General features: G+C 40.7%; 2 protein-coding genes across 5 annotated transcripts; both read right to left on the bottom strand.

Moving 5' to 3' along the window:
• Positions 1-116: 116 nt before the first annotated feature.
• Positions 117-13,101, bottom strand: LOC141796556 (transmembrane protein 198-like). 3 transcript variants are annotated; one of them, XM_074677749.1, is made up of 5 exons: positions 12,588-13,101; positions 2,536-2,773; positions 1,833-2,408; positions 1,453-1,601; positions 117-1,346 (listed from the first exon to the last, which is right to left on the bottom strand). In XM_074677749.1, the coding sequence occupies exons 2-5, from the start codon at positions 2,687-2,689 to the stop codon at positions 1,197-1,199; spliced, it is 1,029 nt and encodes a 342-aa protein (XP_074533850.1). In that variant the 5' UTR covers positions 2,690-2,773; positions 12,588-13,101; the 3' UTR covers positions 117-1,196. The 3 variants fall into 3 exon arrangements, with proteins under 3 accessions (XP_074533850.1, XP_074533867.1, XP_074533858.1); XM_074677766.1 differs by having other exon boundaries at positions 1,524-1,601; XM_074677757.1 differs by having other exon boundaries at positions 2,536-2,690.
• Positions 13,102-15,409: 2,308 nt separating this feature from the next.
• timeless (timeless circadian clock) lies at positions 15,410-25,568 on the bottom strand. Of its 2 annotated transcripts, none has more exons than XM_074680488.1 (30): positions 25,423-25,568; positions 24,832-24,962; positions 24,541-24,694; positions 24,201-24,315; positions 24,003-24,065; positions 23,806-23,907; positions 23,540-23,695; positions 23,317-23,450; positions 23,046-23,133; positions 22,767-22,943; positions 22,399-22,616; positions 22,217-22,320; positions 21,947-22,116; positions 21,734-21,859; positions 21,438-21,589; positions 21,256-21,353; positions 21,055-21,175; positions 20,738-20,939; positions 20,525-20,664; positions 20,298-20,377; positions 20,079-20,202; positions 19,875-19,957; positions 19,627-19,781; positions 18,963-19,185; positions 18,659-18,727; positions 18,410-18,528; positions 18,001-18,250; positions 16,149-16,200; positions 15,987-16,045; positions 15,410-15,894 (listed from the first exon to the last, which is right to left on the bottom strand). In XM_074680488.1, the coding sequence occupies exons 2-30, from the start codon at positions 24,926-24,928 to the stop codon at positions 15,764-15,766; spliced, it is 3,762 nt and encodes a 1,253-aa protein (XP_074536589.1). In that variant the 5' UTR covers positions 24,929-24,962; positions 25,423-25,568; the 3' UTR covers positions 15,410-15,763. The 2 variants fall into 2 exon arrangements, with proteins under 2 accessions (XP_074536589.1, XP_074536590.1); XM_074680489.1 differs by having other exon boundaries at positions 24,832-24,942.
• Positions 25,569-26,057: the final 489 nt, after the last annotated feature.

Here is a 26,057-nt window from a genome sequence, read left to right as displayed (position 1 = left end):
GTCTTAAGTGAATCATTTTCTTTGTTAAACAAGACATAATGTCAGCAGTAAAATCACCCTCTTGAATCCAATTCCCTGCACCACAAAAGTGGCTCACAAGTAAAATGTTCATTGGGATCAAAGCCTAATCTTCCCTGCATTGTCTAACAAGCACAAAAAAACCCTTTCACCATGGCAACCCCAACCACATACAGAGAAGGAAATCCTCCCCATGACCTCTTGTTCATGAAAATCTGATGAGTAATGCCAGTGTTGCCACGTGTACAGAGACAAACAGCATAATTTCTATGACTTAAGTGAAAGAGAGGAATCTGTTTTTGTATCAAACACATTTATTTTCCTCTGACATTTCTATCTACAGGTATGTACACATTCAGGTAACAAAGCTTTGTCCCTGTGAATTCCAAACAATGAAAGGTATAATTATTTAAAAATCTATACATTAACAACAGACATGCTTTGTTTTTTGTAATTTTTTTTCCAAATCTAACGTGTATTTTTCCTTTATATAAAATAAATTACAAAACATGAACTCTGTGAGCATACAGTGCACAACAAATCTTCACCTACTGTATTCTCACACACACAAAGAAAGTTGCAGAATTAAGAGTGCTGCTGGGAAAGATTCGGCCTAAAGCTCAAGCAAAGAGCTCTTAATGACAGACTGTTTCATTTGCATTGCTTAGTTGTGCTTCACTTTCATACTTCCATTTTTTCTCAACTACATTTTCTATTTGACTCTAACTCATCTAAAAAAGAGACATGTAATTAATTTAACAATGAACACAAGACTTCATGACAATGACTAATTTTTTAGTACAGTACATGTAATTCCAAACACATCTTTGTCATTCTCTCAACCAAAACAGACACACACACTCGTTCTTGAGGCTCATACTTGCTTCTTATGCATTTAATACAAAATAAGAGGAAATTAAGGACCTTACTCTGTAAATGTCAGTCTGAAGTGTCTCTCAGAGAAACACGCAGCTTGCAGTGGTTATAGTTTGCACCAAACAGGAGTTCACACAGGGACTGGTCTCTTCCACTGAACCCCCAGGGAGACACAGGTCCCCACTCTGGGTCAATCTGGAAGTAAGATAAACCCTGAGCACAGGGAACTGTTCATTCTACTCTACTTGAAACAGCTGGAGAACCAGAGAGCAGCAATCAGTCCCTTCACATCTCAGTGATTCTCAGACCCTGATGATGGGGGTTGTAGTTGTTAGGGGCGCAGTAGACCCAGTATCAAAGTCCAGGTCAATCATGGTGTGGTTGGCAGTTCCCAGGCTGCTAAGGGAAGTGCTGGTGCCCATCTGTCTGTCCCGCAGACTTTGCAGGTAACTCTGGGAGCAACAACAGAGGACAGAGGAGTGAGATACAACAAAAGTATGGAGATAAAGAATTCATGGCATCAGTTTTGCAGTACACGCCATGTTGGGTGACACTGACCGGTGCCAGTAGATCCCCAGCGTAACGTTTCACTGGGGTGGGTTTACGGCGGTATGTGCCTTCCTGCCCACCTGCCTGCTGCCGCTTATTGGCGTCCTTCTCACGGATCCTCATCAGCTGGACCCTCTTCTGTCTTCGACTGATGACAACTATAAAGAGGGAAAGAAAATTCAGAGACATCCTTTAAGATCATTTACACATGAAAGAAATAATCATTTTAGTCTATGACAGAAAAGAGCAGAAACTATTGATTTGTTAAATCAAATAATTATTTTCAGTATGTATCAAGTTACAAAAAGCATTAGCTTAAGAAATTTTCTGGTGACTTTGCTTTTTTTTTGATAACACTCAAAGAGCATGATTATTTCCTTCCTCCTTACCCTCGGTGTGTGAGAAACTGTCATCTGTCAGTTTCCATTGAACCAGCACTCCTATGAAGCTGAGGGCAGGCCAGATGCCCAGGATGACCCAGCTGTACCAGCAGAGAGGTGGCCCCGGTGTGAGTCGGAGGCAGTCATAAATATGCGTGGCCAAAGCTAGCATCTCCACAAAGTAATCAGCACACACCGTCATGATGGCTGCTCCAAACACAGCAGTGGAGAGCATGGTGAAGAGCTTCTGCCACTGCAGCGTCAACACAGCAAACAGCATGCCTGTTCCCAGGAGAGCCCCCAGTGGGACCCACACTGTGGTGGGTGTGTAGAACTGCTGAGTGACCAGCAGGGTGGCAAGCGCCAGGAGGAGGCCCAGCAGAAGGCCGGTCATGAAGAGGCCGACACTTCGCACCAGCATGGTGACTAGACCACACAGAAGGCCTATACCAAGTCCGATTCCTGCGCTGGCCTCCACACTCAGCTGCGTGTCCAGCACATGCTCCTTGTGGCACAGGAGGAAGATGATGACGGAGCCAAACATCAGACCAGACAGGAACATAACAGCTTTGAAACAGCGGTAACCTGGGAGAGGGGACACAGAAGATATCAGTGTCATCCACTTATAACAAGATACAGACCACAGTGATTAGAAACCAGTTGGGTGTTAATCAATACTTCAAACATTTTGTTCAGACAGCTAGTTTCTCACCAAAGAAGCAGTAGATGATGCCAAACAGACAGCACATGGAGCAGATGACGGCAGGGATGACATCATACTTCCTCACAATCTCCAGGCTACAGGGATCAACCTCAGACACGCCCGCCCCGGCCCCCTCCGAGCTCAGCCCTATGGGATCTGCCATTCTGAGTGAGAGTGGAGGAGGAAGTTCAAGACAAGGAGAGAACTTCTTGTCTTTATCTTACATCCATCTGGGCATGTTTGGCAACTGAAAAGAAAAAAAAACAACAAAATTTTAAATAGGAGTTGATGGTGGCATGACTTCAGCCTCTTTTCAATCTTGCAGTAACTTTTGATTATTCTAAGTTTTTAAACTGATTTTAAAAGTTTGTGGCTTGTCCCTCACAGTTATGGAGCTCTCTGAGATCTCTTTTAAATTTTTATTGTAAACTTTTATTGTAGAGCCTTTTATCTTCCACCTTGTTATAATGGTTACCTCCAATATCTGAAGTACCAGATCATTTTTATTTATTTAATGCTATTATCTGCCTTCTTTTGAATGCTATCAGCCTGTTTTGATCATTCCCTTTGTTTTAATTATTAAATGGCTAGTTTTGATCTTTTTTGGGGGTTTTCCCTGATAGGGGCTGTGTAGCTTACCTCAAACAGCGATGTAAATAGATTCATTATAGTCCATTTATGCGCAGGTACAGATCAAATGTTCATGCCCTAAAGTATGAAAGTCACCATTTATCTAAATATGTTTTTGATATTTTGACATTCCCCTTTCTTCCCAGACCAGTAAAACCATATGTGATATTTAAGCAGGCAGGCCTGTGGAGAGCCACAGAGGAGTGCAGCAGGCTAAAGGATCATGGGTGGACTTCTCTTTCTGAGTCTGCTGGCAGGCGTCTTGTATGAGCTCACCACAGCTGAGATCCGATTACAGCAAACTCACGTTTTCGGCTTGAGACAAACAGTTGGGAACAGTCAGTCCTGCCTTTACTCCTTGTGCCTTTCCAGATCTTTCTCTTTCCCCCCTGTCTACTTGCACCTCTCCTTCCACACCTGGAATTTTTCTTCAATCTATTTTCTCTCACACTCAGACCAGCCTCATGTGTTTGGCGTCTCTTTCTCAGACAAGGGGCTCTGTAGTTTTGTGTGTCCTGCCTGTGAATGACTTTACATGGAAAAAATGAGAGCATGTTGGAAAGTTCTCTTTTCTTCTTTAGTCACTTGTACTTCTTGAGCAACTATCTTTCATTCTCATTCTCTGCTTTCCATCAGCAACAACTTCTATGTCTCATTTTATTATCAAATTAAAAACAAAACAGGTAGAATGTGTATGGCTCTCATTAGAGCCTCAAGTCTTAGCTTTGGTGTAAGTCACATCATTCTGAGCATTAAGACTTTTATACTAAAAAGTGAGACAATGTGATATGATTTTCCTTGGTTGAAGTGTTTGGTAAAAATCTAATTACGTATCACAAACTGCCTGGAAAGCAAATTATTTTTCATCAATGAGGCATATTTAAAAATACTCTCATACGGTGGAGTACGGGCACAATGATGGCTATAAGGTTAGCACTGTGGTCTTAACGACAATAAAGTCTGAATACAACTGGTTGGCTTGTGTGTTGTTCTATGTCTCATTACAGCTGTGTTGTGTCTCCACCTCCAGAAACTCTGTTTAAATATCTTAAAGATGTGAATAGGACAGTGTGAGCCCTCTGTGTACAGAGATCCAGCTGCAGAGAAGCCGCGCCACTGATTTCTTTTCTTTCATGAACCAAACAACACCCACGGTCCTGGTTTGTGACTTTGCATGACTTATAAACAAAATTCTGGTCCAACACACGTACACACAAAACACACACAAAGATTTTTCATTGTGCATTCACAGAAAACAGACACACACCCAGCTACAAACAAGCACAACAAGCACAACAAGCTAACATAAATATTTGACTCCATCCCACTTCAGGATTAATGCTACAGCATTACCACCCACTATTCTGTCTTTGCACTTTTTATATCATGCAGGGAGGAGGCAGAAAGGCACAACATTAGTACCACTCTGACACAATCTGTAAAGAATGGGTTAATACGTTTGTGTTTGATGTCTTAGTGTGGCCACTGTTGCCCAGTAATCCAGGACCCAGGTTGCGTGTGACCCAGAAAAGGAGGTAAGAAAAAAAGCTGACTGACACAGGAACCTCATTGTTTGGGCCTTTCGTATCACTTTGATCTCTCACTGTTATTGCCTCTACATGCTGGTTTGAGGACTGTTCCACAGAAGAAGAGAATTGGGCCGTGGTAAATGCAATTGACTTGAAAATTTCAGTTGAGTTCAGCCTGAAATTATTGATCAACTCGATCAGTAACTTATGACAGATGAATTTGATTGATGTCATAGCACAGATAAGGCGTAGAGTCAACATGAAACACTTTCACCTTGCTTGGTAACCTGCTGCACTTCTGTTACACTGATCAGTCCTCTTACAAATAACATTCTGTACATTTAAAGGGGTCAGTGCATGTTACTGGGTATAAAAAGACAACAAAGTCTTCATCACAGAATGAAAGGAGGTCTATTTCAAGGTTTGCTTATCTACCTGCAGTGGTCTTTTGAGCACAGCCGAATACAGCTTTCACAAAGTTTGTAGGCAAATAAATAGGTAGATTAAAATGAGCATAACAGAATATAATGGATATATTAGGAATTCACTGAGTCCTTTGTCCACCCTTCTATTGCATCTCCTGTTTGTTAATCGTACCACCGGCTAACATCTTCACTATTTAAATAAAGATAACTCTATATACACATGCCCACACAAACACACACAGAGTTACACTCTAATATCTCTGTGCATCTGCCTCACGTTTCCTCTTTGTTAGTCTTAATGGTGTCCAATGTCTAGCAGGCTTGAAGGCCTTGCTGCTGTGGGAGAATAGGGCCATTATGAGGCCAAACAAAGACTCTGAGGCCCATGGCTGTGACCTCTAGTGGCACTGAGAGGAAACCATGCGGACAGAAAAAAAGACCACATGGAGATGACTGGAAGCACCAAGGAAACTGGTAGTTCCCCCAGTGTTTGCTTTTAGATGGGTGCCAAGTATTTGTCTTCAGGGGGCTGGTGAGTGATGGTGGGAGGGGGTCCAAACTGGAAACAGAGCTATCTATCTTAGTGACTAGACTCTTTAAGGGCCTCAAAAGATATCAACTCATTCCTGCTGAATTTCCAAAAGCTGAAGTCACCTGGCAACCTACTAAACACATTCGCCAAGACCTGAAGTCTGATGCCATGCTAACATGTCTTACAGGTACTATCATTTAACCAAGTCACTGCCAACTTTGGTCTGTTAGTTTGCCTGCATCTGCTTTTCACCACTGAACACAGAGTACAACCAAAGGATGCCATTAAATTTTCAGGTTTTTAATCCTGGTAAAATAATCAGGTATAATGTATATAAATATTAAAGTTTTAATGCATTACTTAAAGGTGTTGTTAGGACTTTCTGGTAAAGCCAGCGTTAGTGCTACCCATTAGGACTCCGCTTCCAATAGAGCACTTGCTCCACGGTCATGAGGACCAAGGAGTGTGTTTGTTTTGGAAAATAAACGGGGATCAATCCCCTTTTTAACACTGCTTTTCTTTGTTCAAGACGACTTTTTAGCAGATACAACACAACGGGGTAAGGTATCCACTGACAGTCACATCACACTACTGGCTGAAGCGTGACAACAAGCAAACTTTGTAAACTTTGTAGCATAGTTTAGTAGCTGGCAATATTTGGTGCTACTCACAGCCCGGTGCTCTGAGATGTATCCACAACTTGTGATGTTAATGAATCCTGGTTATGTCCTGCCAGTGCTCATCTACCAAGTAGAGCTAACATAACCTCACTCTTCATTTTATTGACAGACTCTTAAGCAAGAACAGACCACTGCATGAGGGTTGGAATGCACATTATCACAAACAGCTGTTTGTGACGTCTTTTTTCTGTCAGACGGTCTCACTCCAGTGTCCACCATTGCTGCAAAATAAATCTTCTCTTTCAATGTTAAACTTGGCTGGCTGGCGTGTTGTCAAGGGGATTCTGACGTGCAAATCAGTCTGGTCCTGTCCGACCCAATCAGGAAGTTAAGAAATAGCATTTACTAATAACCTGTTTTGGGGCTGATAATCTCATTTTAAGTTGTGGATAACGATCAGGCATATATCTAAAGGTAAGACTTTCTCAAGATCACTTCGAAAGTCTGCACAGTCCTTTTATGTCATCAGTCTGTGATGAATGTGACAACCAGAATGATCGTCCAATCACCAGGTGCGGTTATTTCAAATCTTGCCCAGAATGGACTATTTCCATGGTGGACATATGGAACTGTCCATCTGGCATGTCAGGTTAGTTTGTTATAGTCACAAGGAGGAAATTGAATGTTCATGGATACTTTTGGAGTCAAAGTTTGAAAACCAATAAAATTTAATATCTCAAAAAATTATGATTAAGACTTTTAAATACTTTTTAAGGGCCTTAGTTTTCCCATAATTAATTTATCAACTTTTAATACTTTTTAAGACCCTGCGGAAATCCTGGTATAAAAAAAGCCAACATTATTATTGGTTATATAATCATGCTTGTTGGTCAAACAGACAAAACAACCCATCTAACAGCTGTTGAGATATTCTGGGTTAAAGTAGGGTTGCAGAATATACTGATACTGAGAAAGTATGGATACTCCCTGTTTTTCAAAAAGTAAACAATACCACGTTTTAAGTATCGATACTCCAGGGCATTTTTTCTTTTTTGTCTGAATCAGGCAGGTAACTTAAAGTGAAGCCAGTGACTTGCTAATTTATCTGCTGAAACTTAAGTTTGGCAAACATCACTCTCTGGTTAAACCATTAAAAACTTTAAAAGTGCCACACACCCTTAAATCTATTTTATCAATATTAAAAAAGATGTCATATTAAGGTTTAGTAAGATCACTTAAATTAGTAAGGAGGCAACACTTTGACACCATGTGTAACCAACAATAAGGATCAACTACAGATGACCGACTGGAATATCACGTTGCCCCCGAAACAAAAACTTCCAAACAAGTATTACCCCACCACCACCACCACCACCCCTTGAACAAACACAGCGGGGGGTTAAGCAGCACAGATTTGAGTGCTCAGCTGCTTAGAGACAGGCTGGGCCAACGATGAGTTCCCCACATAGCTAATTTGGGTGTGTTTAAACGGGGGTGGTTGTGAATGAACACGGCCGAGGGTTCTGCGATCTCTTCTGACTTGACAACAAGAGACAGCTGATAGGCTGAAAACCTGTGTTGCTGGGATAGTTTGGCGACCTGACAACTTCTCTTAGACTGCTCAGGAATGAGAGATGCACTGGATTCTGCCTTCACAGTTGCAGCCGTAAATCATGCCAACCACCCTCAGCAGAACAACCCGCCCAGCTGAGAGGCTGATGGAGTCCAGACAAGAGGCACCGTGGCAAAAGTGCTGTCAGAGTGGGGTCGTTGTAATGGACACCATACTGTGCGTACTGATAAAACTGGATAAGCAAGGATAAACGCATGCTCATTATTACAATAACATCTGCTCTCTCCTTCTGGATTACACTGAGACAGGCATGAGCCAGTATATAGCATCCTGCTCTGTGACAGGAAGAGGAAGCTTAGGACCAGATGAGGAAGTGGAACATCAAGTTTCAGCAGGAACTGACTCTTCTCTTTGTGGCAGAGAGAAAGAACGCCAACTTAAAGATCATTAATACTCACCTCACCTCACACATCACCTCAGCTCAACAGTACAACTCATTTGATTTGGACAAACAATCAGACAAACAGGTAATAAGAAATCTGAGCTGCACTAGAAAGTTAGCATGGCCAACACAAAAAGACTTCGCAATCTGGTCATGCCAAGAAAACAGCAGGAACAGGAGATTTACGGTGCTTTGAAATTCAGTATGTAATCTGTCTGGCTCATAGGTTAATCCACACATAACACTTTCATTGTATCACTGGGTGCCTCTATGCATGGTTGTGCTGTAATGTTCACATGCTATTACAGTTATTGACATGTTATCCTCATCCACTCTAATAAGGTATGAAATCAGTGAAGACATGCTAAGATCTGATTGATGAATTTGAACTTTCCCCAGCCCATGAACAGTTTATGTTAACCGGTCATTATCAATCATTTTTTAAATTTCTCTATCAGGTTTACCTGAAACACACCAATCTCATTCTCTTTATTCTGGTTTTCTGCAGAGGGTTACAAGATCTCAAATTAATCTGGACCCTTTCTTCAAACTCATTCTTCGATAGGGTCTGTTCTCCTGCATTCACACTGTCTTTCAGTTGCATAACTAAGGACTCACACGGAAGGATTATTCAACTATCCAGTCTTGACTAAAAATGACACATGGGATCCATTTGCATGCACAATAATCACATGGAAATGAGTGTCTGGCAACCTTTCTGCACGTGGCTTGCTTTCATGACTCGTATAAACAACTTAAGGCACACTCAATTACATCACTCAAACGCCATTTCAGAGTTTCATGAGTTCAAGAACATCTTTTTTTTCTGATCAGGGATGGGACAAACTCACCCCTGTTTACAGTTTGAAAGTGCACGCATTATCCAAAACTGTATCTGTCAGGAATAAACCCTCACATTGGTTTGAACACAACCAACACGTGGTTGGATCTCTCTTGAACAAGAAATCTGAGTGGAAAGGATATTTCAGTTTTGTCAAATTCCCTCAAATTGTGACAACAGAGCTGTGGAAAATGTAAACTTAAGAGCCGAACCATTGCATTTTCCTACATAAACTGAACTGGATTTTGAAACCACTTTATTTTGTTCAGGGCACATTTTGGATTTCCTGATTATGGGTCACAATCTGAGTTATCAAAACCCATATCTCATGCAATATTCCCTCGAGCTGAATACCTTTTGGAAGTAGAGGCCATTACCAAGAAAAGAATGTGTCACTCAAAATCCCAGCTGCAAAAAATTGAACTGAAATAAACTTCCTACTAATATAAAAACACTTAAAGGACACACAATAATACAGTTAACGACTTTGGGGACAAATTACTAGTCATCTCATCCCACAACGGACACCATTCACTTTCTAATGTTCTATGAGTGATATCCTGCTGTTTTGCCGAGTTATCTCTCAATCTCTTCCATGTTTGAATCAGCTGTAAACAATGAAGGCCTTTTAACTTAAGACTGCAAGAGCTACTTATAGTGAGGCATGAAAAGTTCAGAAACACAATGTGAAGCCTTTTAAAGCGGGTCACATGTGAAGGGTGCATGTGTGCATGGCGCACATCAGTATACATGCTCATTAACATGGTTAAAATCCATGCAAAGAACTATTATTCATCCCTGAAGTTCAAAGAGTGCGCTGCAGTAAATTGAAGTTTTGACCTAGCAGCAGGGGAAGCAGTTTACAGTATGTGCACCAAGCAAGGAGGGGCAGTCCCACAACGCTCTATTAGGGGTTTGTGGTGGAGAGCAGCATTTAGTAGGCCATGTGGTGGAGTCTGATGGCCATATGTGAGAGCATGACATTATGGCTGTGTATGAGATAATATATGCTGCTGGTGAATACTAGGTTAGTGTAGGGAACCACCCATCATGCAGAGAAGTCCTTGAACACATCACCAAAGTCCTTCTGGTCCCAGGGCTGTCCTGACCTCTGTGCAGAACTGAGCTGGGAGAAATCTTTATTATAGTCTTGTAGAATATATCAAAACTTTGAGCTCTTTCAGATGCTTCAACTAAAAGTTGATCAGCTCAATCAGACTGTCTAAATAAAATCGAATGGGCCAGTGATCAAGTGAGTTCATTCTTCGATAGGGTTGTTTTAGTGGCATAAGGGGGATAGAACATGAAAGCAGTTCAGACTTCTGTGCATTGCCTATGTATGTCTGCTGCTCTGTCATTTAAAGCAGCCATTTAACCCTCTTTGTCAAATTCCAGTCCACAATAATTGTACCTCCTACAGGGATCTCACGATCCTAAAATATCGAGCTTGGGCTTCGTCTCCCAAGAAAATTCAAAGCCGCTCTCATGTCTCAGTTATAACCAGTGTTTAAGTGCTATAAGTAGCCTATGGATGGGTGTTTGAAAATGACTGGTATCACTTTTTCATGTGGTTTTCGTATTACAATGGGGCTTTTCTAGCACCGGGGAGATCCTTCTGCCTGTGGGGTTTGACCCTCAGCTATGTCTGTTCTCTTTTATGCATTTGATGACAAAAGCAATACATGTTTTACTAAGTATGCAATCTTTTAAGAAGAAAAAACATAAAGAATGACATCTATCCCTATTTTCTGAGTCTTTTTAGTTTATTCCTTAGTTTAAAAAGTTCCTTTTAGAATGCCCTTTTGGGACAATACCCACTTTCATTGTTTATGATTCAGAGGAACCGAAGAAAAAAAGGATAATTCCATTTTGTCCTTCTTTTCCACATTTATGACCACAAATTTCTAAGATAATTAGATAAATCTACAAATGAATGTGTCCAATGTAAGTAAATCCATTAAACACAGAGAAGTAGAAAGTCACGGGTCTTGTGCAGACTGAAACAGCAGATATCTTCCAATTAACACTGCTGTTATTAATAATTACAAGCGAATGCCACTCCATAATGTGGGCAGTCGTACCATGTGCTGTGCATATGGACAGATGCAGGAGGCCTGTGCATGTCGCTTGACATGGCCGGAGTGTTAACTCAATCAACTATGAAAACTTTTGAAGTTAATTTTTATGTGAACTTCACTCCACAATATGCAGCATTAACCAATGGCATCTGAAACAGCAAGAATGCAGATGGCAACCCAATACAATACTAATTTTTCTTGATATAACCTTTACTCTATGCATATATCTTTTCAGGGAGAAAATAACTGCTTTGGTCATGAAAAAAAAACTGATTCTAACATAATGCTAAACCAAACTTCAGGTTTAGCCTCTTACATGGCGAGTCCAACTTCCTTTTAGAAAACTTTTTAAGTGTGATTCAAAATAAATTCAACAACTCTGGGTTTTTTTCATAGCCTCAAATTTGAATGTGTGTCAAAGCTTTGTTAGTATAGAGTATATTCTATAAGTACAAGGACATAAATGAGACTGCTTTGTTCATTTTGCTCATGCTAATTCAGAGGTGCCAGCAAAACATGTGTAGTCTATCTTTCATCACTCTCTGCCCTCCACGCTCTTTTTTTTTTTTTTTTCGAGAAAGAAGGGAAGGGTTTCCTCTCTCTTCCCTTTGAAAGGGGCCTAACCATCTGGTGTAGTCTGACACAGTATAGGTCAGGTAGATGGGGGGTGCATTGGAAGGTTGTAACTCCAGACTGAAGTCCCCAGTAAAAAACAGGACCTGTAAGCTGTCATCATACTGCCCACAGAACCTGAGGCACTCCCACCCTAGATCACAAAGCAGAACCACAAGGCCAGGGCTATCTGAGTGCTACAGCTGTCACAGGGAGATGAGAAAATATTGGGCCATGTATAGTTTATGTATTTTATACTGGAGTTCTCTTAAACCAAACAATCCACATAAGCAATGATTTTTTCTGTTTGCAGCTGCAGGTAACTTAACATAAACTACTACCACAACTTTTGCCAACCCCAATGCATGAAGTCAATACTGAGGAAAGTGTCTGGTTCGGTTCCCACAATTAAAACCACTGCATTCCCTGGTCGTTATTTTCTACTCTTTGTTCAACACTGAAGGACAAGTTGCATTGTGCTTTTACTGTAAATGGTAAACGGATACCGGCAACAGAAGTGGGGTTGGTACCTGACAGCTGTTGAATCTGGAACTGATAAATCAGGGTCAGAGGTTGAATCGCTCAAATATGATCAATTATCATTGGCGACTAAGTCTATTGTTTACAGTAATAGACATATGGTAACTAACAAATCATCACTGACACACAACTCATCCCGTTGGATTAAAGTAACAAGTAGTTTAGATGTGTAAACTTTTGAGACACAGAAACAAACCTGTTGCTTCTCTCTAAAACAAAAAAGTGATTTCAAAACTTACCGATGAGCCTTTGTTTTGGCAGTGACGTTACTTCTTGACAATCGGCCCTGTCAAACAGGAAAAACACTCCACCATTCACACACACAAAAGCGGCGATATGGTACCATGGAAAAACCGGTTTTCTTCCGATTTCAAAACTCCTGAGCCGTCATTAAACTACAAACACCAAAACGACATATTTATGCTCTTAACCATGTCCCATGTTGATTATTCATCAGGCGAAGCTAGCTTTGACTGGCCACAGATGTGAGGAGAGTTAGCTAGTTTCCATTCACGGCGGGTGTCTCACTCAACTTTAGTTAACCGTTTAAGTTATCGTCTGTGACTCTACTCCGCAAAAACGTCCTCCCTGGAAAATCTTAACACTCCTCCTCACACGCCTACTCTATCCCTTTCTCTCTGTACAATCAAACAGCACTTGAAAATAAAAGGGGAAAAAGTTTCCCCCCTTCTTCCTCCGAGGTAATCCCTAACTCAATCTCCATCCAGGGGCAGCGTCGTCAGTTTGGACCGTTGGAGGGGCCCGGGGGGAGGGCAGAGGGGCGGAGGGGGAGGGAGGGGACTCGGCAACTGACTATCAACGAGCTCACTCTTTCTGAGTTTACAGCTCATTAAATTCGGTCCAACGGATTATCATTTAGCCTTATTGTAACATGACTCGCAGTTAATAGAAATATTATTTCCAGCAGTCTACATACACTAAAGCATGTAGTTAGTGTTTACCCTCCAAAGCAGGACTTTTACTTTAGAGCTCTACATAATGCTGGCAGATCTTGGAATTAAAAACCTAGATCTAACTGGCTATTTCCCGCAGACAATAAAAGCATTTTAAGAATTGGCTGATTTGCTGTCAAACTAAATTATGGGGTAACTTTAAGGTTTAATGCACTGGCTTCAGTACTTTTAGATCTTTATTTACACCCCATGTGAACTGTAGCTACTCAAAGACAGTTCCAACTGTTAAACAGACTGTCATCGTGTATGAAAGTGTCAAAACCATGTCTTCAATGAGCCCCAGACAGACAACCTGCTAGAATTTGAAGGGAGGCCATCTCCATGCACTGTACCTCCATGTCTTTCATTTACTTCAACTTTATGTATTCATAGTTTCTATCTGAATAGAAAAAAATACCAATTTGATCTGTTGAGAATGTTACAGCAGATAGCACAAGGCCCCTTGCCTTCTGTGGATTTACAGAATAAATTACAGCAATTTATACTCACCATAGGGTCTGTCAGAGGAAGAGGTCTTACTTGTATATTAAGGTTTTACTAGGCACAAGGTCTTCTCATTCAAAACCACGAAATCCAGTGTTAAATTAATATGATGTGAATTCACTGCTGAAACAAATTTCAACTTTTTGTTTTAAAGGGGCTTATAGGCTCCTTGCTATCTATAAAGGGTATTGAGGTATTATTCTATCAACCTCCACATTGTTATAATGTCCAAATTAGAATATTACACAAAATGAATAAAACTTGCTCCATAACTGATAGTAAAAGACAAGTTTAAATTCTGAATTTCAAAACTTATCCTTCCAAATAAAGCACATAATGTAAAAGAAAAAGCTTTTTAGAATCTATCATGCAATGAACCAAAAACTGAGCTCCAGCACAAGGCAAAAGAAACAATAATATGAGCAAAACTAATCTGTGCCACTCCAAAAAATTAACAGACAATTGTGTTTCAGTGACAATTTACATAAGCATTGGGCCTGTGTCCTAAAGTAACCTGGAGCAGAAGAAACACTGCAAAGCTCTTTCCAGCTTGTCTTGGATTAAACTATTAATATGGATGACTAATTCCATTAGTTCTGTTTGTGGCTGAATTTAAGTGAAGTTAGAATATGCGTGAAACACTGCATCTTATAAGGCTTTTCAGAAAATCCATGCTCCTGTCTTCAAAAATACAACACAAAGGTGTTTTTGTAGCTTTTTTAAAGCAAAGCTGTGTCTTTATTTTCAACAACTGCATGGATTCAATTTACTTAAAGGTTGCATGATAAAATGACGTGGTCCTACATCTGTTTCAAACAATTATGCAATACAGTCTCCAGGCTTTTGCTTTTCAGTGTCCACTCAAAACAATGAGTCATCACTGGCTGTTTAATAGGCAGCGTCCACACCTTCTTTACATTGAACACAGATATATGAGGCATGTCCATGCAAAGAGAATGCTTTACCTTTCAGATCCTTGCACTACACCAACTCATCACTGTGGTTGCAAACTTAACTCATAGAAGTATCTGTGTGTTGTCAGGTCTGCCGCTGGCTCTGTGGGGTGGGGGCAGAGCAGATGCTGTGACAGGAAGTTACTAACATGGTCCAGATGTATGGACAAGAGACCACCTCCAACACAGCTGCACAACATGGTTGGCTTCAGGCAGTGCCAGAAGATGTAAAACGAGTCTGTGTGTTTTTAGGAATGCCCAACCAGACAGTTGTTTTGACATTTTTTGGTTATTGTGAGTAGAGTATAAAGAAAGTTTGATGTCCATCCAAGTTTAAGTTGAGCATAATTAAACCCACTAAAGATCTCTCGAATTTAAAACATGGGGAGAAGTTAATTTTCTTTTAAATGTTTTTTTTTAATAGAACTAAATAGACTTACTAAGTCTTTTCGCATATTGAAATATCATGAAACTATTTTCAGAGGTAATATTTCAACCATGAAGTGCCCTCTAGTGTTTTCAATGATGCAATGCAACAAAATGACCCAAAAAGTCACAAGTAACCCAAGTACTGAAAGCAGATTTTTTTAATCAATACATAGACACAAATTGAACTCCTGTATCTGAGGGTAAGAGAGCACAAACATTTCTTGCGTATAAACCTATTGAGAAGGTCAAACATAAAGAACTTTTCCAAAAGAGATAAAATTGAGGAGTTATAACTCAATAGGAAAGTTTAAACTTTCTTAAACAGCAGTATTTGTGTGGTGAGGATGCAGAAAAAAACAAAAACAGAACACTGATCATAACTACATGAAAGACCCAATCATTTTTAGTTGATTACGTGTCAAGAGGAAATTGCTTATTAGGATCTATGTATCCACGGGGGCAGGTCTAAAGGTTGATGTGTGTGATGTTTGGTGGTCCATTACCAGAGTTTCCTCCAGAGGGACACCTTTTATGTCTCCCCTGTCCACAGCTTTTACAGTCCATTAAAGAAATCATCTAATCCTCATCTTCCTCTTCATCGATTAATACCATCTTGCGTCTGCGCTTCACAGGAGCAGATACATCCTCCTCTTCTGACTCTGCATCACCATTGGCCTCGACATGCATTGCATCACTGGAGTCACTTTCTGTAAAGACAGCACTTTGTGAGTGATGCTGCAGTTTATTCATATTTTTTTAAGTTTTACCCGTGGTTTAACAAATGATAAACGTCATTTACCATCATCTTCATCATCATCTAATACTCGACTTCTTTTTACTGAGGTCTTCTCCTGGGATCTAATGTGGACACAAATAGATTAGGCATTAAGAGCATTTAGACTCAAAAATAGACATTTCTCTGCAGGGGTTAGAATAACAAAAACACAAGATCATCCCTCACCTCTCAGGTGGATTTTCTGTATCCTCAACAGGGTTGGCTTCTGGCACAGGGGCTGAAAATAATAACAAAAGTTTATCAAAGTACTTTGGGCAAAGTACTTTTCCAACCTGATTGCTAAAAATAGACACAACTCAAGGATCTCGTTCAGTGAAATGAATCGTGTCACAGTGGCAAATGTTTCAAGGACTCTTCCCCTTAGAAATGTCAGGAACTTTTCATCTTTTTTAATCAATAAGGTTTCCTGCATCAGAACACGTATTACCCCCTTTTCATGAGACACAACCATTTCTTTTTTTTTTTCATAAATTATTTTTGGGGCTTTTATGCTTTTAATTTGATAGAATAGATGACAGTGGATAGAGCAAGAAACAGGGCAAGAGTGGGGAGTGACACAGGGAAAGAGGCCAGAGGCTGGATTTGAACCTGGGTCTCACCTTTATAAACACATCACTGACAACTGGTTCTGTCCCCACTCATCTAACAAGCAAAAGTTCAATCTCTCCTGCAAAAACCCTCATTAGACCCAGACTCCATAAGTAATTTCAGACTGGTTTCAAAACTGCCATTTCTCTCTAAAGTTCTTAAGAAAATTGAGGCAGCACAAAGACAGCCCCCCTTTCAGTGTTATATGACCTGCAGATTGCTACTGATGCTGGAAAATTTTCAGTTATACTTCTTTTAAATTTAAGTGCTGCCTTTTATGATATTTTGATACTGGTGATCATTTTACTTTACTGGGACAACTAAAACACCTGGTTGGCATGTTTGGTTCAGTTTTAAATTGGTTTGTTCTTATTTATATGATCAATCTTTTAGCGATGCAATTGGAAGCTCACAATCACCACATGCAAAGTTGACCTGCTGGGGATCTCCTAGGGTCAGTCCTTGAACTGACTTCATACACCTGAGACATATCATCTGCAACCATGAGTTTCCATTTAAATGCGGATAAATACCAACTCTACCTGTCTTTAAATCCCAATGATTTTAACCATTTTAACACTTTGGACGACTGCGTCCAAATCCTCACATGCTGGTTGTCTCATAATTTCTGCAGTCAATTTTTGATAAGACTGAGGCTGATTGTCAGCTTTGGTTTAGTAGAAATGATGACACATCTGGGTTCACTAGCAAAGATCATTGCTGCCAGATGTAAAAAAAAAAAAAATGAGGTGTCATTTTTCATGAGAACCTCAGTCTGAACCATCATGTCAACCTTATCAAACAGTCTTGTTTTATGCAGATGAGGAAAATATCAATAACTGAGTCATTTTCATCTCGAAAACCTTGAGGCTGTCATACATCCTTTTATCGCCTTGTCCAGATACCTGTAACTCTCTGTAACTGTGTTTTAAAAACACACAGTTTGAGGAGTTAACAGCTAGTTCAAAACACAGCCAAATTACTTTTGTTTTACCACCCCGTCAGTGGCGCCCAATAACTTGTAGAATTGATTTTTAGATCTATTGCTGACTTTTAAAGCAGCTCCTAAGGTGAACGGGCCTTTTCTGTCAGCTCCCACTCCCTGGAGCAACCTGAGGATGTTTTACAGACATCCTGAACAGTGAATATGTTTAACAGGATTGATCCAGTCACACAGAGGCTTCACATCAAATCTTAGATCTTAGCTAGAGGACTTGACGTGCCTGTGTGTGATGTGAAAAAAAATGCTGTTTGAGCGGATTTTGGCTGAATTCTCTGGAAGCATGAATTTAAATTCTTGATAGTTTGGCTTCAGTGAGCATTTTAAGGCTCATTTCACGTGCACTATGTAACTTAACTCACCACTTTGAGACAGAGCTGTAATTAACTGCTGTCATCTGAGACAAGAACAGGAAACTCCCAGACATACCTGTCTGCTCTGAGGTGTGATGTTTCTTCTTGCGTGTGAGTAGCAGTGCATTCAGAGCCTGAGCTCTGCGTTCACTTGGGACCTCTTCCTTTTCCTCATCCATCTGCTCCTTCTCATTTCCTTTGGTTGAAGTCAAAAAGCTGTTTTGCTCTTCACCTCCCTCAGGTTCCTTGTCTCTTGGACTAAGAGATGCAGCTGCACTTCTGAGCTGGGACACGTTTATCTTTGCTGGAATCCTCCAAAAGCGCTCCTGATTACAGAAATATAAAAAATATTACGTCAGCAAAATCTCAAGATCCCTTAAAACTAAGAAGAATGAACAAGATACTAAAAACCCAACAACTATCGAGAAGACAATAGCAGAGAAATTGTCTGGTCATGTCTGTAAATGGCATTAAAAACAACACACCTGTTCATCTGCAGGTTCCCGCACCCCCAGTTTTCGCAGCAGCCTCCTGAAGCTCTTGTTTTCCATGGCCTCTTCATTTTCCTCAGTCAGAGGAACGAGTGGCACGGCCAGAGACAAGCCTAGCAAATAGGTGATTATAGCCCCATTAACAGAACTCATTTACAATGTGCTCCTTCCATTTTTTTCTGTGATCTTTAACCTCATCTAACAAAGTTGCAAAAAAAGCAGCTCCCTTGCTTTGGCACTTACCATCCTCTTCACGGTCCTCTGCTGTTTTGTTAAGACACCTCTGAAGCCACGCCATGGGTCCAGACAAGCCTGTTACAGAAAAAGAACAGTATAAATCCAACAGAAGTATCAAATGCAACATTATTGTCTGGTTGTAGTCTTGAAAACACTTTTTTTTTAAATACAGCTTTGCCAGTTTCTCTGGTCTTACCTGGCAAAAAAAACATTCTCATAAAACCAGTTCAAATACTTTACATTAACAAAAACAAAACAAACAAGACGAGAAAAAAAAACAAGGCAGGCACACAGGACCATTTAATCTCACCTTCCTGTTGTAGAGCCCACACCATGGTGCCAACATCAGCTCTCTTATTGACTGGGGAGTCCTGGCTTCGGCTCCTCTTTCTATTCTGTGAATTTTCTTTTTCTTCTTCTTCATCATCTTCCTCCTCATCACTCTCATCAGACTCAACATCATCCTCATCATCTCTGTCCACAGGATCATCAGGAAAGCCTTGTGTTAGACTTTCAAGGAACTCCTCTTCAGTCTAATGCAGGAAAACAGAAAACGTTATTGTAGACAAACCCTATGGTCAATTGAAAAAAGATCAAAGGAACACATCAAAAGTTGAAGCTAAAAATGCAAAACTATCATCACTTTTATGCCACCACTATCTAAATTGTTTTCGAAAGGCTTTGCAGCTATCAAAATCAAAATGCGTGTTTTTCACAGCAACCCCCACCCCAAAAAGCACATTTCTCTGTCATTTGATCTGTTGTCTTTGGGCTATCCTGGGGTTTCACCGTTTTGCAAATCATGAATTTCTGATTTTGTTTTCATTAAATGCATAATCTCATTCTTTTTGTGGACAAGGCTGTATGTTATTTTTTTACACCAATCCATACACTTGATGTTTGTAATATATTAATGTATTTTATCATCAAACTGATTATTGAAAAAGATCCAAGTAAATCTGCATTAATTTTACCATTCCTCCTCCAGAGCTTTTCCCCCGAGTGGTTCGACTCCTCTTCTTGTAAAGTTCTCGCCTCTCAGACACCAAACCCAGGCTGAGCATTTTGTCCACCACTCGTGCACGGGACCTTTTAGCGGTTAGCTTCTTCAGGATGTTACCGAGCACATCTGTTTGAATATAACCAAATAGTCACTTCATAAATAATGTGTTCTTAAAAAACAGAGGCAAATGGTACATGGTAATAATATAGTTGTACTGACCGTCAGAGTCTTTGTACTCTTCAAAAAGCATCTGCAGCTCCTCTTCCTGCTCCTCAGTCCAAAGAACAATACGAGTACCTTTCCTGTTATTGGAGAGAGAAAAAACACTTAAGCCTTTTTTTTAAGTAAGTGATAGCAGTTCATGAAGCCTTGCTTTAAATGTTGGTCTAAACGTTACACTCTAATTCTGTCGTGAGGACATACTTTGGTTTCTTCAGCTCTTTAGCACTGTCCACCAGACCCATGTGCACCAGCTGTGTCACAACCTGGCGCCGATTGCGGTTGGTGTTGCTAAGCAAAGGCAGCAGGGTCTCCACTATATCAGGCTCTAAACCCAAAATGAACAGTCAAAAAAAGGGCATCATTTGCGACATCATCTTGTTAATTATAGCAGAATAGATTTAAAAATAAAAGAAAACAGACCTTCAGAATGTCGATGCTCCTCATAGAGTTTGCGCAACTCCTCCTCTTCCTCCTCAGTCCATGCTGGTTTCTTTCCCTCTCTGATATCATTCAGACAATTAAGAACATAATTTTAAACCTTAAAACTCTATCATTTAAACTATAGTTTAAAAAAATATGCTTTTTACTCAAATGCATCTTAATAATAGTCATCTTTAAATGATGTGTGGTGCTAAATGCACACAAACCCGTCCTTGTTGTAGCCCTCAGTCATCTCTCGTACAGCCCCCACATTCTTCCAGAAAAGAAGCTCAACAAATGCTTTGTCATTTTTTGCTGCCACTGAGAAAAACCTGTTCAGGACGAACTTGGCAAAAGTCACCAGCTCCTGCAAACAAGAAAATAAAGTTTAGCCTCTACTCAACCTCACTTCATGTAAGTATATTAAGTCATTACTGCACCTTGTAAGCAGCAGCAGCAGGGTCATTCAGGATCTTGTTGAAAAGGTTGAAGACAGACAACTGGTAAAGCAGGGCGTCCATTTTCAGATCAACAGCCAAGCGGTGCAGCATTCGAGCAATGCAGTGGTTTGTGTGAGGTGTGTTTTTTGAGTAGGTTTTTAATAAGAGGAGGTAGGGTTGCACAATGCCAGGGTTTGCAAACCTGTGAGAGGTAAGAAAAGGAGATGGTTATCCATTTGGTTAAAACAGTTCCATTTCCCATTTAAAAGATTTCAAGCATTATTTTGTTCAAGTTCTCCTTTCAACGTTTTTCTCACCTCTTGATAAAATCTAGAAAGTTAAACTCTTTTTCAGAAATCTGGATAGTTTCCAACTCTTCTTCTTCTAACTCAGCTCCATCATCCTCCTCATCTACCACAGGCTCAAGGGGAGAAGACCCTGCAATGAAGTAAAGTCGGAAAGTTGCATAGATGCCATGACAAAAAAAGGATGAGGCAAATATATTGTGCAAAGCTTACTTGGTAGGTTGGCCTGAAGAATCTGCTTAAGAAGTTCTAGCTCCTCCTCAGGTTCTACATCTGCTGAACCAAACACATCTCCCTCTGGCCACACCTCCCTTAGTATGACAACAGATACAGAGTGAAAAATAAACCTGACACGTTTGATTTATCAGTGGAGTTAATAAATGATTCTGGCTAACCTGGCAGCACGTAGCAGTCCCAGCGCTTCTGGCCCCATTCGCGCCAGCAGGGCATCCTGTACCCGCACCATGGCCTCAGTCCGCTGCTCCTCAAGTGGCGTTTCAGATGTAGCATCAAATGGCACAATGCTCTCAGTTAAAGACTCTGACAGCTGGACACAGAAAAATGAGGTATTCAGTGTGGGGATTTTTGGCCTTTTAACATGAAACTTTTTGGCTAAATGCAACAGCATTAAACGTGCAACTCAACATCAAATGCTCACAGCATCTGACCTGCGGTTGGATTTTACACTGACCTGAAAACTGACGGCCTTCAGCTCCTCTTCTACAATCTTCCAGGTCTCCTCCAGGGCCTCTGGACTCGTGTCTGCAGCTGGTGGCTTTTGTCCACTTCGGGACTTCTTACGCCTGATCTTCTTTTTCTGCAGGGTCAAGAAAGCCAGGCGTCACTGCTGTGAGAAGTCCATAATAAGGGGAAGTTGCATAAGAAGTTCAGCACAAGATCTTACTTGAACCATCAAGTTTTTGCGGCCTTTGCAGAAACGCTCTAGCATACGCAAGAACAGATGAGTTGACTCCACGAGATCTTTGAGATAAGAGTGAGGTTGTTTGGTTTCATCATACTTTCTGAGCAGGGTCAGGAATATCTCCCTGTATTCCATCAGGTAAAATATGTTACCTATAAAAAAAAGAGAAGTAGATGATGCACTAGGTTAAGTGATACACAAACACCCTTCAAAAATTCAAACTTAAAATAAAAAAAAGACAGAACAGTTTACTTTTAATAACGTTGGAACTCTGTTGGATGTTTTCATCCTGGGAGCGGTCCATCTCATTCACAGTCAGCAGCAGTTCCTGGTACGCTTTAAGCGCAAGGTGCATCCTTGAAGAAAGGAGAAAACATCAGTCTGGGACCAAGAAACAGACTCCTTATCAGCCCAACTCCACAAAATCTTCTAACCTGCGTGACCAGGATGTTGCCTCTTTGCGATCTGTGAGAATCATCTCGTAGTAGTTGGTGATGTTGCGCTCAATAAAATGGAAGGCACGGATGGACACTGTCTCAGAGACTAAGTCAGCACGAAAACCATTGCCACGGTTGAAAGCCATAAAAAAGCTGAGTGACCAGAGGAAGTACGTCTCGTCGTGTTGCTGAGTTTGCTCTCGAATCAGACTTTCCTGCAGGGAAGTTTACACAGAACAAAAAGTATTTCAGACAATCAAACATGCTCCTTTAAAAAAGTGAGTTTTTAAATTGTTTTAAAATAAACTCAAGAACTTTCACAGCATGAACATGCAATTTTTTTCTTTTAAGTTATAGCAGCTGACCTTGACGAGGTACATGAGGTGATTGTAGCAGTTCTCCAAGAAGTCCACACAAAACTCTCGCAGGAAGAGACGAACATTTAGGGCTGAACGGCGTTTGTCTTTACACTCCTGAGCTTGTCGACGCCTCCGTGGAACACGTCTCAGTGCTTTGCCCGTGTCATGAGTGTAATTTTTGAACTAAATATACAGAAAAAGAAGGCACAGTTAAAGATCTGTGCCAAAATATGCTCTTTAATGCGGTGTGATGCACAGATGAGCTGTGAGTAGTTATCTCCTTACATGATGAAGATTTCTGTGATAAATTACATCTTTGTCCCCAACTGACTTCAGCCCTTGGACAACATAAGAGCCTCCAAAACGAGAATGTCTGAAACAAAACATTGAAAAAATCAGAAACACATAAGTTCGAAAAACTAGAGTATCTTAACATAAAGCTTGCAAAAAACATAGGAAAATAATGAGTAATGTGAGCATTTTTCTGGGAAAGATGAACAAACATTTTTGTTCCTGAAAAGAAGACAAAAAGAACTGCAGATCAGCCTGACTATACCTGGTGCCTCTTTGAAAAGTTCGAGATCGTTTCTCTGCTTGCTCTCTCTGCCTCAGGGCCTCCAGCTCCTGAGAGTCTCGATGCTTCTCTTCAGCAGATCGAGCCTGACCAGCGCTCACCAAAGCTTCTGGTGTCTGCACAGCAACAACGACATATCAGACACATAACAGCAGTAGAACAGTAGAATGGTTTGTGTATCCTTTAAGAGGCTTCTAATACTAACCTGGTCTCTAAACATGAGGGAGATTATCTCCAGCACATGCATGCTCCACTGCTGCTCACTCTGAGACGATGCCAGGAACTTGATCAGGTCATCAAAGCCACTCATGTGAATGGCCCACAGCAGCCGATCATGTACACTGGCATCATCATCAACTTTCTATAGAAGAGACAAAGAGATTAAAAGCAGTACATGCAAGATACGGTGTAAAAGAGATTGCTAACTGAAGTAAAAACTTAGCACTGTCACTTCTATGTTGAGAGTCAGACCTTCTCCTCATAAGGGTCTGCTGGTACATGAAGTACATTCCTGACCAGCAGCAGGATCCTCTCTATCAGCAGGTTATCCTCCTCTTGCCTCTGCTCCCAGTCCTGAAAGAGACACACATACATCAAACCCATTTTGAGGAGATGCCTGAAACTGATCAGGTGATTAAAGTGTTGATATTTACCAGCTGAACACTCACCAGTTGTAAAATGTTGTATAATATTTCACTTAAAATGCCAAACACTCTCTCACTGGCAAATGCCTGTAAATGAAAGGAAGACACACAAAATTACTTGTTGAATAGCATCAAGTAGATTAAAAGCATGAAGATTTTCTTTTACACCCCACTGGTCTTAAAGTGAAGGAATGAAAAGCAATAGTTTTGAAAGCACATTACCTCCTTGTAAGCCTGCAAATGAGAAGTCACTTGCAAAAAGTGATGCCTAAAGACTGGGTCATCTGGGACTTTCCCAAAGCAAAGCATAGCAGGCTGAGTAAGGTTGACCATGAGCCTGAGAGGAAATATAAAATCCATATAAGCAACAAATCTTTCAAGCTTCCATAAAAAAGGTTTAAATAGCAAATGTGGAAAATAAAACACGCCTCAAACCTACAATGCAATACAGTATCAAAGAATTGACATTTGTGTGAATTGTCAAATTTAAATGTTTAAGACCTTTTAATTACACTGATTATTTTTCCCAGCCAGAGTAAATTCCGGTCAACAGGTTTCATACCTAATGCAGGCATCAAATAAAGCCTTGTCTTGTCCATGTTGTACGATAATGGGAAGGAGGTCATTCTGTACAATCTGGCTGGCACCCAGCTGCTGGCGGACATCACGGGTGTCATCTTCATGGCGTAGATACCTAATCAAGTCTTTCACACTCTCTGGAAGACATTCACAGAACAGTTAGATGATGATGCAGATGATGATGCAGATGCATCAGTTTAATCTCCTTACCTAGGATAATGCAGGGTTCTCTCTGACCTATCACAACTATATAACCTCTTCAGTTGACACTCACCTAAACAGTCAGATTCCTTATGATAAGTGTCTCCCTCCAGATAGCCCAGAGCACTGCACGTTGCCAAAAGCTCACAGTTCATTGTGAGGAAGTCCATGCACCATCAGCTGGCTGAAAGGTAAAGGGCCAGTCTATTGAACAATAAAGAAAGAAAAACATACTGTTGAATATCAAAAGAGCTTTATTCTAAATTAAGGTCTGGATATAAAGGGATAGGGTTAATCAAATACGTATTAGCTAATGGGCGTCAACCTGCACATGATGTGATGTAAACAGATCATCTGGACCTGACTCACCTGTCAGTAGAGTTGATCAGAAACTCTGCTCAGGCCACTCTACTTACACAATAACTGACCTAATGCAGTCTGAGTATTGAGATAGCAACCTGAGCTTATTTAATCTAAATCTGTCGACTATTTGTATTGAATCACATCCAGAACAGACTTAAGCAACGTTGTTAGACGGCAACTCCTCGAAGCACTTTATTTGTTGATTGTTTTATAAAGTCAGGACAGTTAGCTCCAGTTCACAGCAGCAAGACAAAACGAATAATGTTCGTTTTAGGAACATAAACAATGTGAGCTGACTTACCAGGACGTTCAGTTTTACGGCAGGTTTGCTCAGTAACGAGTGCTGTGTCAAATCAAGATATGTTTTTAGCTTTTGTCGCCAAAGCTGCGCCAACCAGTCAAACGTCTCGCGCCAAGCCAGCGAGGAAGACTGTAGGCGGATGTAGAATGTCGTCACAACTCATGTGAAACACTCAGCCCAGTTTTTGGTATTTCAGGCTACGTCTCTCCTGTTTTACCCACTCTGAAACCCCAAATATTGAATTGAGTCAAATAATGCACAGTATGTGATGTGCTGGAAAGGGGCAAATTCAGGGCCTCAAACAATAAAAGTTGTTATTTTGCCAGGTTTTTGTTACGCACATGCAGTTTCGCCTCAACCGTTCTTGAAAGGTTGAATTCAGGGCATGAACGTTCGGTGTTGAACGGTGTTCTTCGTGTGCATTACTCAAGGTTCTATCGAACTTTTTGGCAATTGTTGAATGTACCACATTTTTATCATATGACAGCAGACATGCAGTCTGAAGTGACACTCAGGCCCGGACCAACGCGAAAAGCATGCTCTGAGCGTTAAACGGGGACACCTCACCTGAAGGTAGGCTGCTGATTTATTTTTAATCACGTACAGTTGTCTGAATTACCTGTGTATTTACAAAA

The sequence above is a fragment of the Halichoeres trimaculatus genome, unplaced genomic scaffold, assembly GCF_033239565.1.
Source record: "Halichoeres trimaculatus isolate MK-OKI-2021-1 unplaced genomic scaffold, fHalTri1.1 fHalTri1_scaffold_1, whole genome shotgun sequence".
Taxonomy (NCBI): Eukaryota; Metazoa; Chordata; class Actinopteri; order Labriformes; family Labridae; genus Halichoeres; species Halichoeres trimaculatus.
Note: the sequence above shows the minus strand (reverse complement) of the source record. Positions and strands in the feature narration are given on the sequence as shown.

What these genes read in the sequence shown, in the direction of transcription:
- LOC141796556 (XM_074677749.1), bottom strand. Translation starts at nt 2,689, where the DNA reads ATGGCAGATCCCATAGGGCTGAGCTCGGAGGGGGCCGGGGCGGGCGTG. An exon ending in CATCATCTACTGCTTCTTTG is followed by an intron (nt 2,409 to 2,535) that starts GTGAGAAACTAG and finishes CCCCTCTCCCAG; the next exon opens with GTTACCGCTGTTTCAAAGCT. An exon ending in CAGTTTCTCACACACCGAGG is followed by an intron (nt 1,602 to 1,832) that starts GTAAGGAGGAAG and finishes CCCTCTTTATAG; the next exon opens with TTGTCATCAGTCGAAGACAG.
- timeless (XM_074680488.1), bottom strand. Translation starts at nt 24,928, where the DNA reads ATGGACTTCCTCACAATGAACTGTGAGCTTTTGGCAACGTGCAGTGCT. An exon ending in TTATTTGATGCCTGCATTAG is followed by an intron (nt 24,316 to 24,540) that starts GTATGAAACCTG and finishes ATTTCCTCTCAG; the next exon opens with GCTCATGGTCAACCTTACTC. An exon ending in GAGTTCCAACGTTATTAAAA is followed by an intron (nt 22,117 to 22,216) that starts GTAAACTGTTCT and finishes TTTTTTTTATAG; the next exon opens with GTAACATATTTTACCTGATG.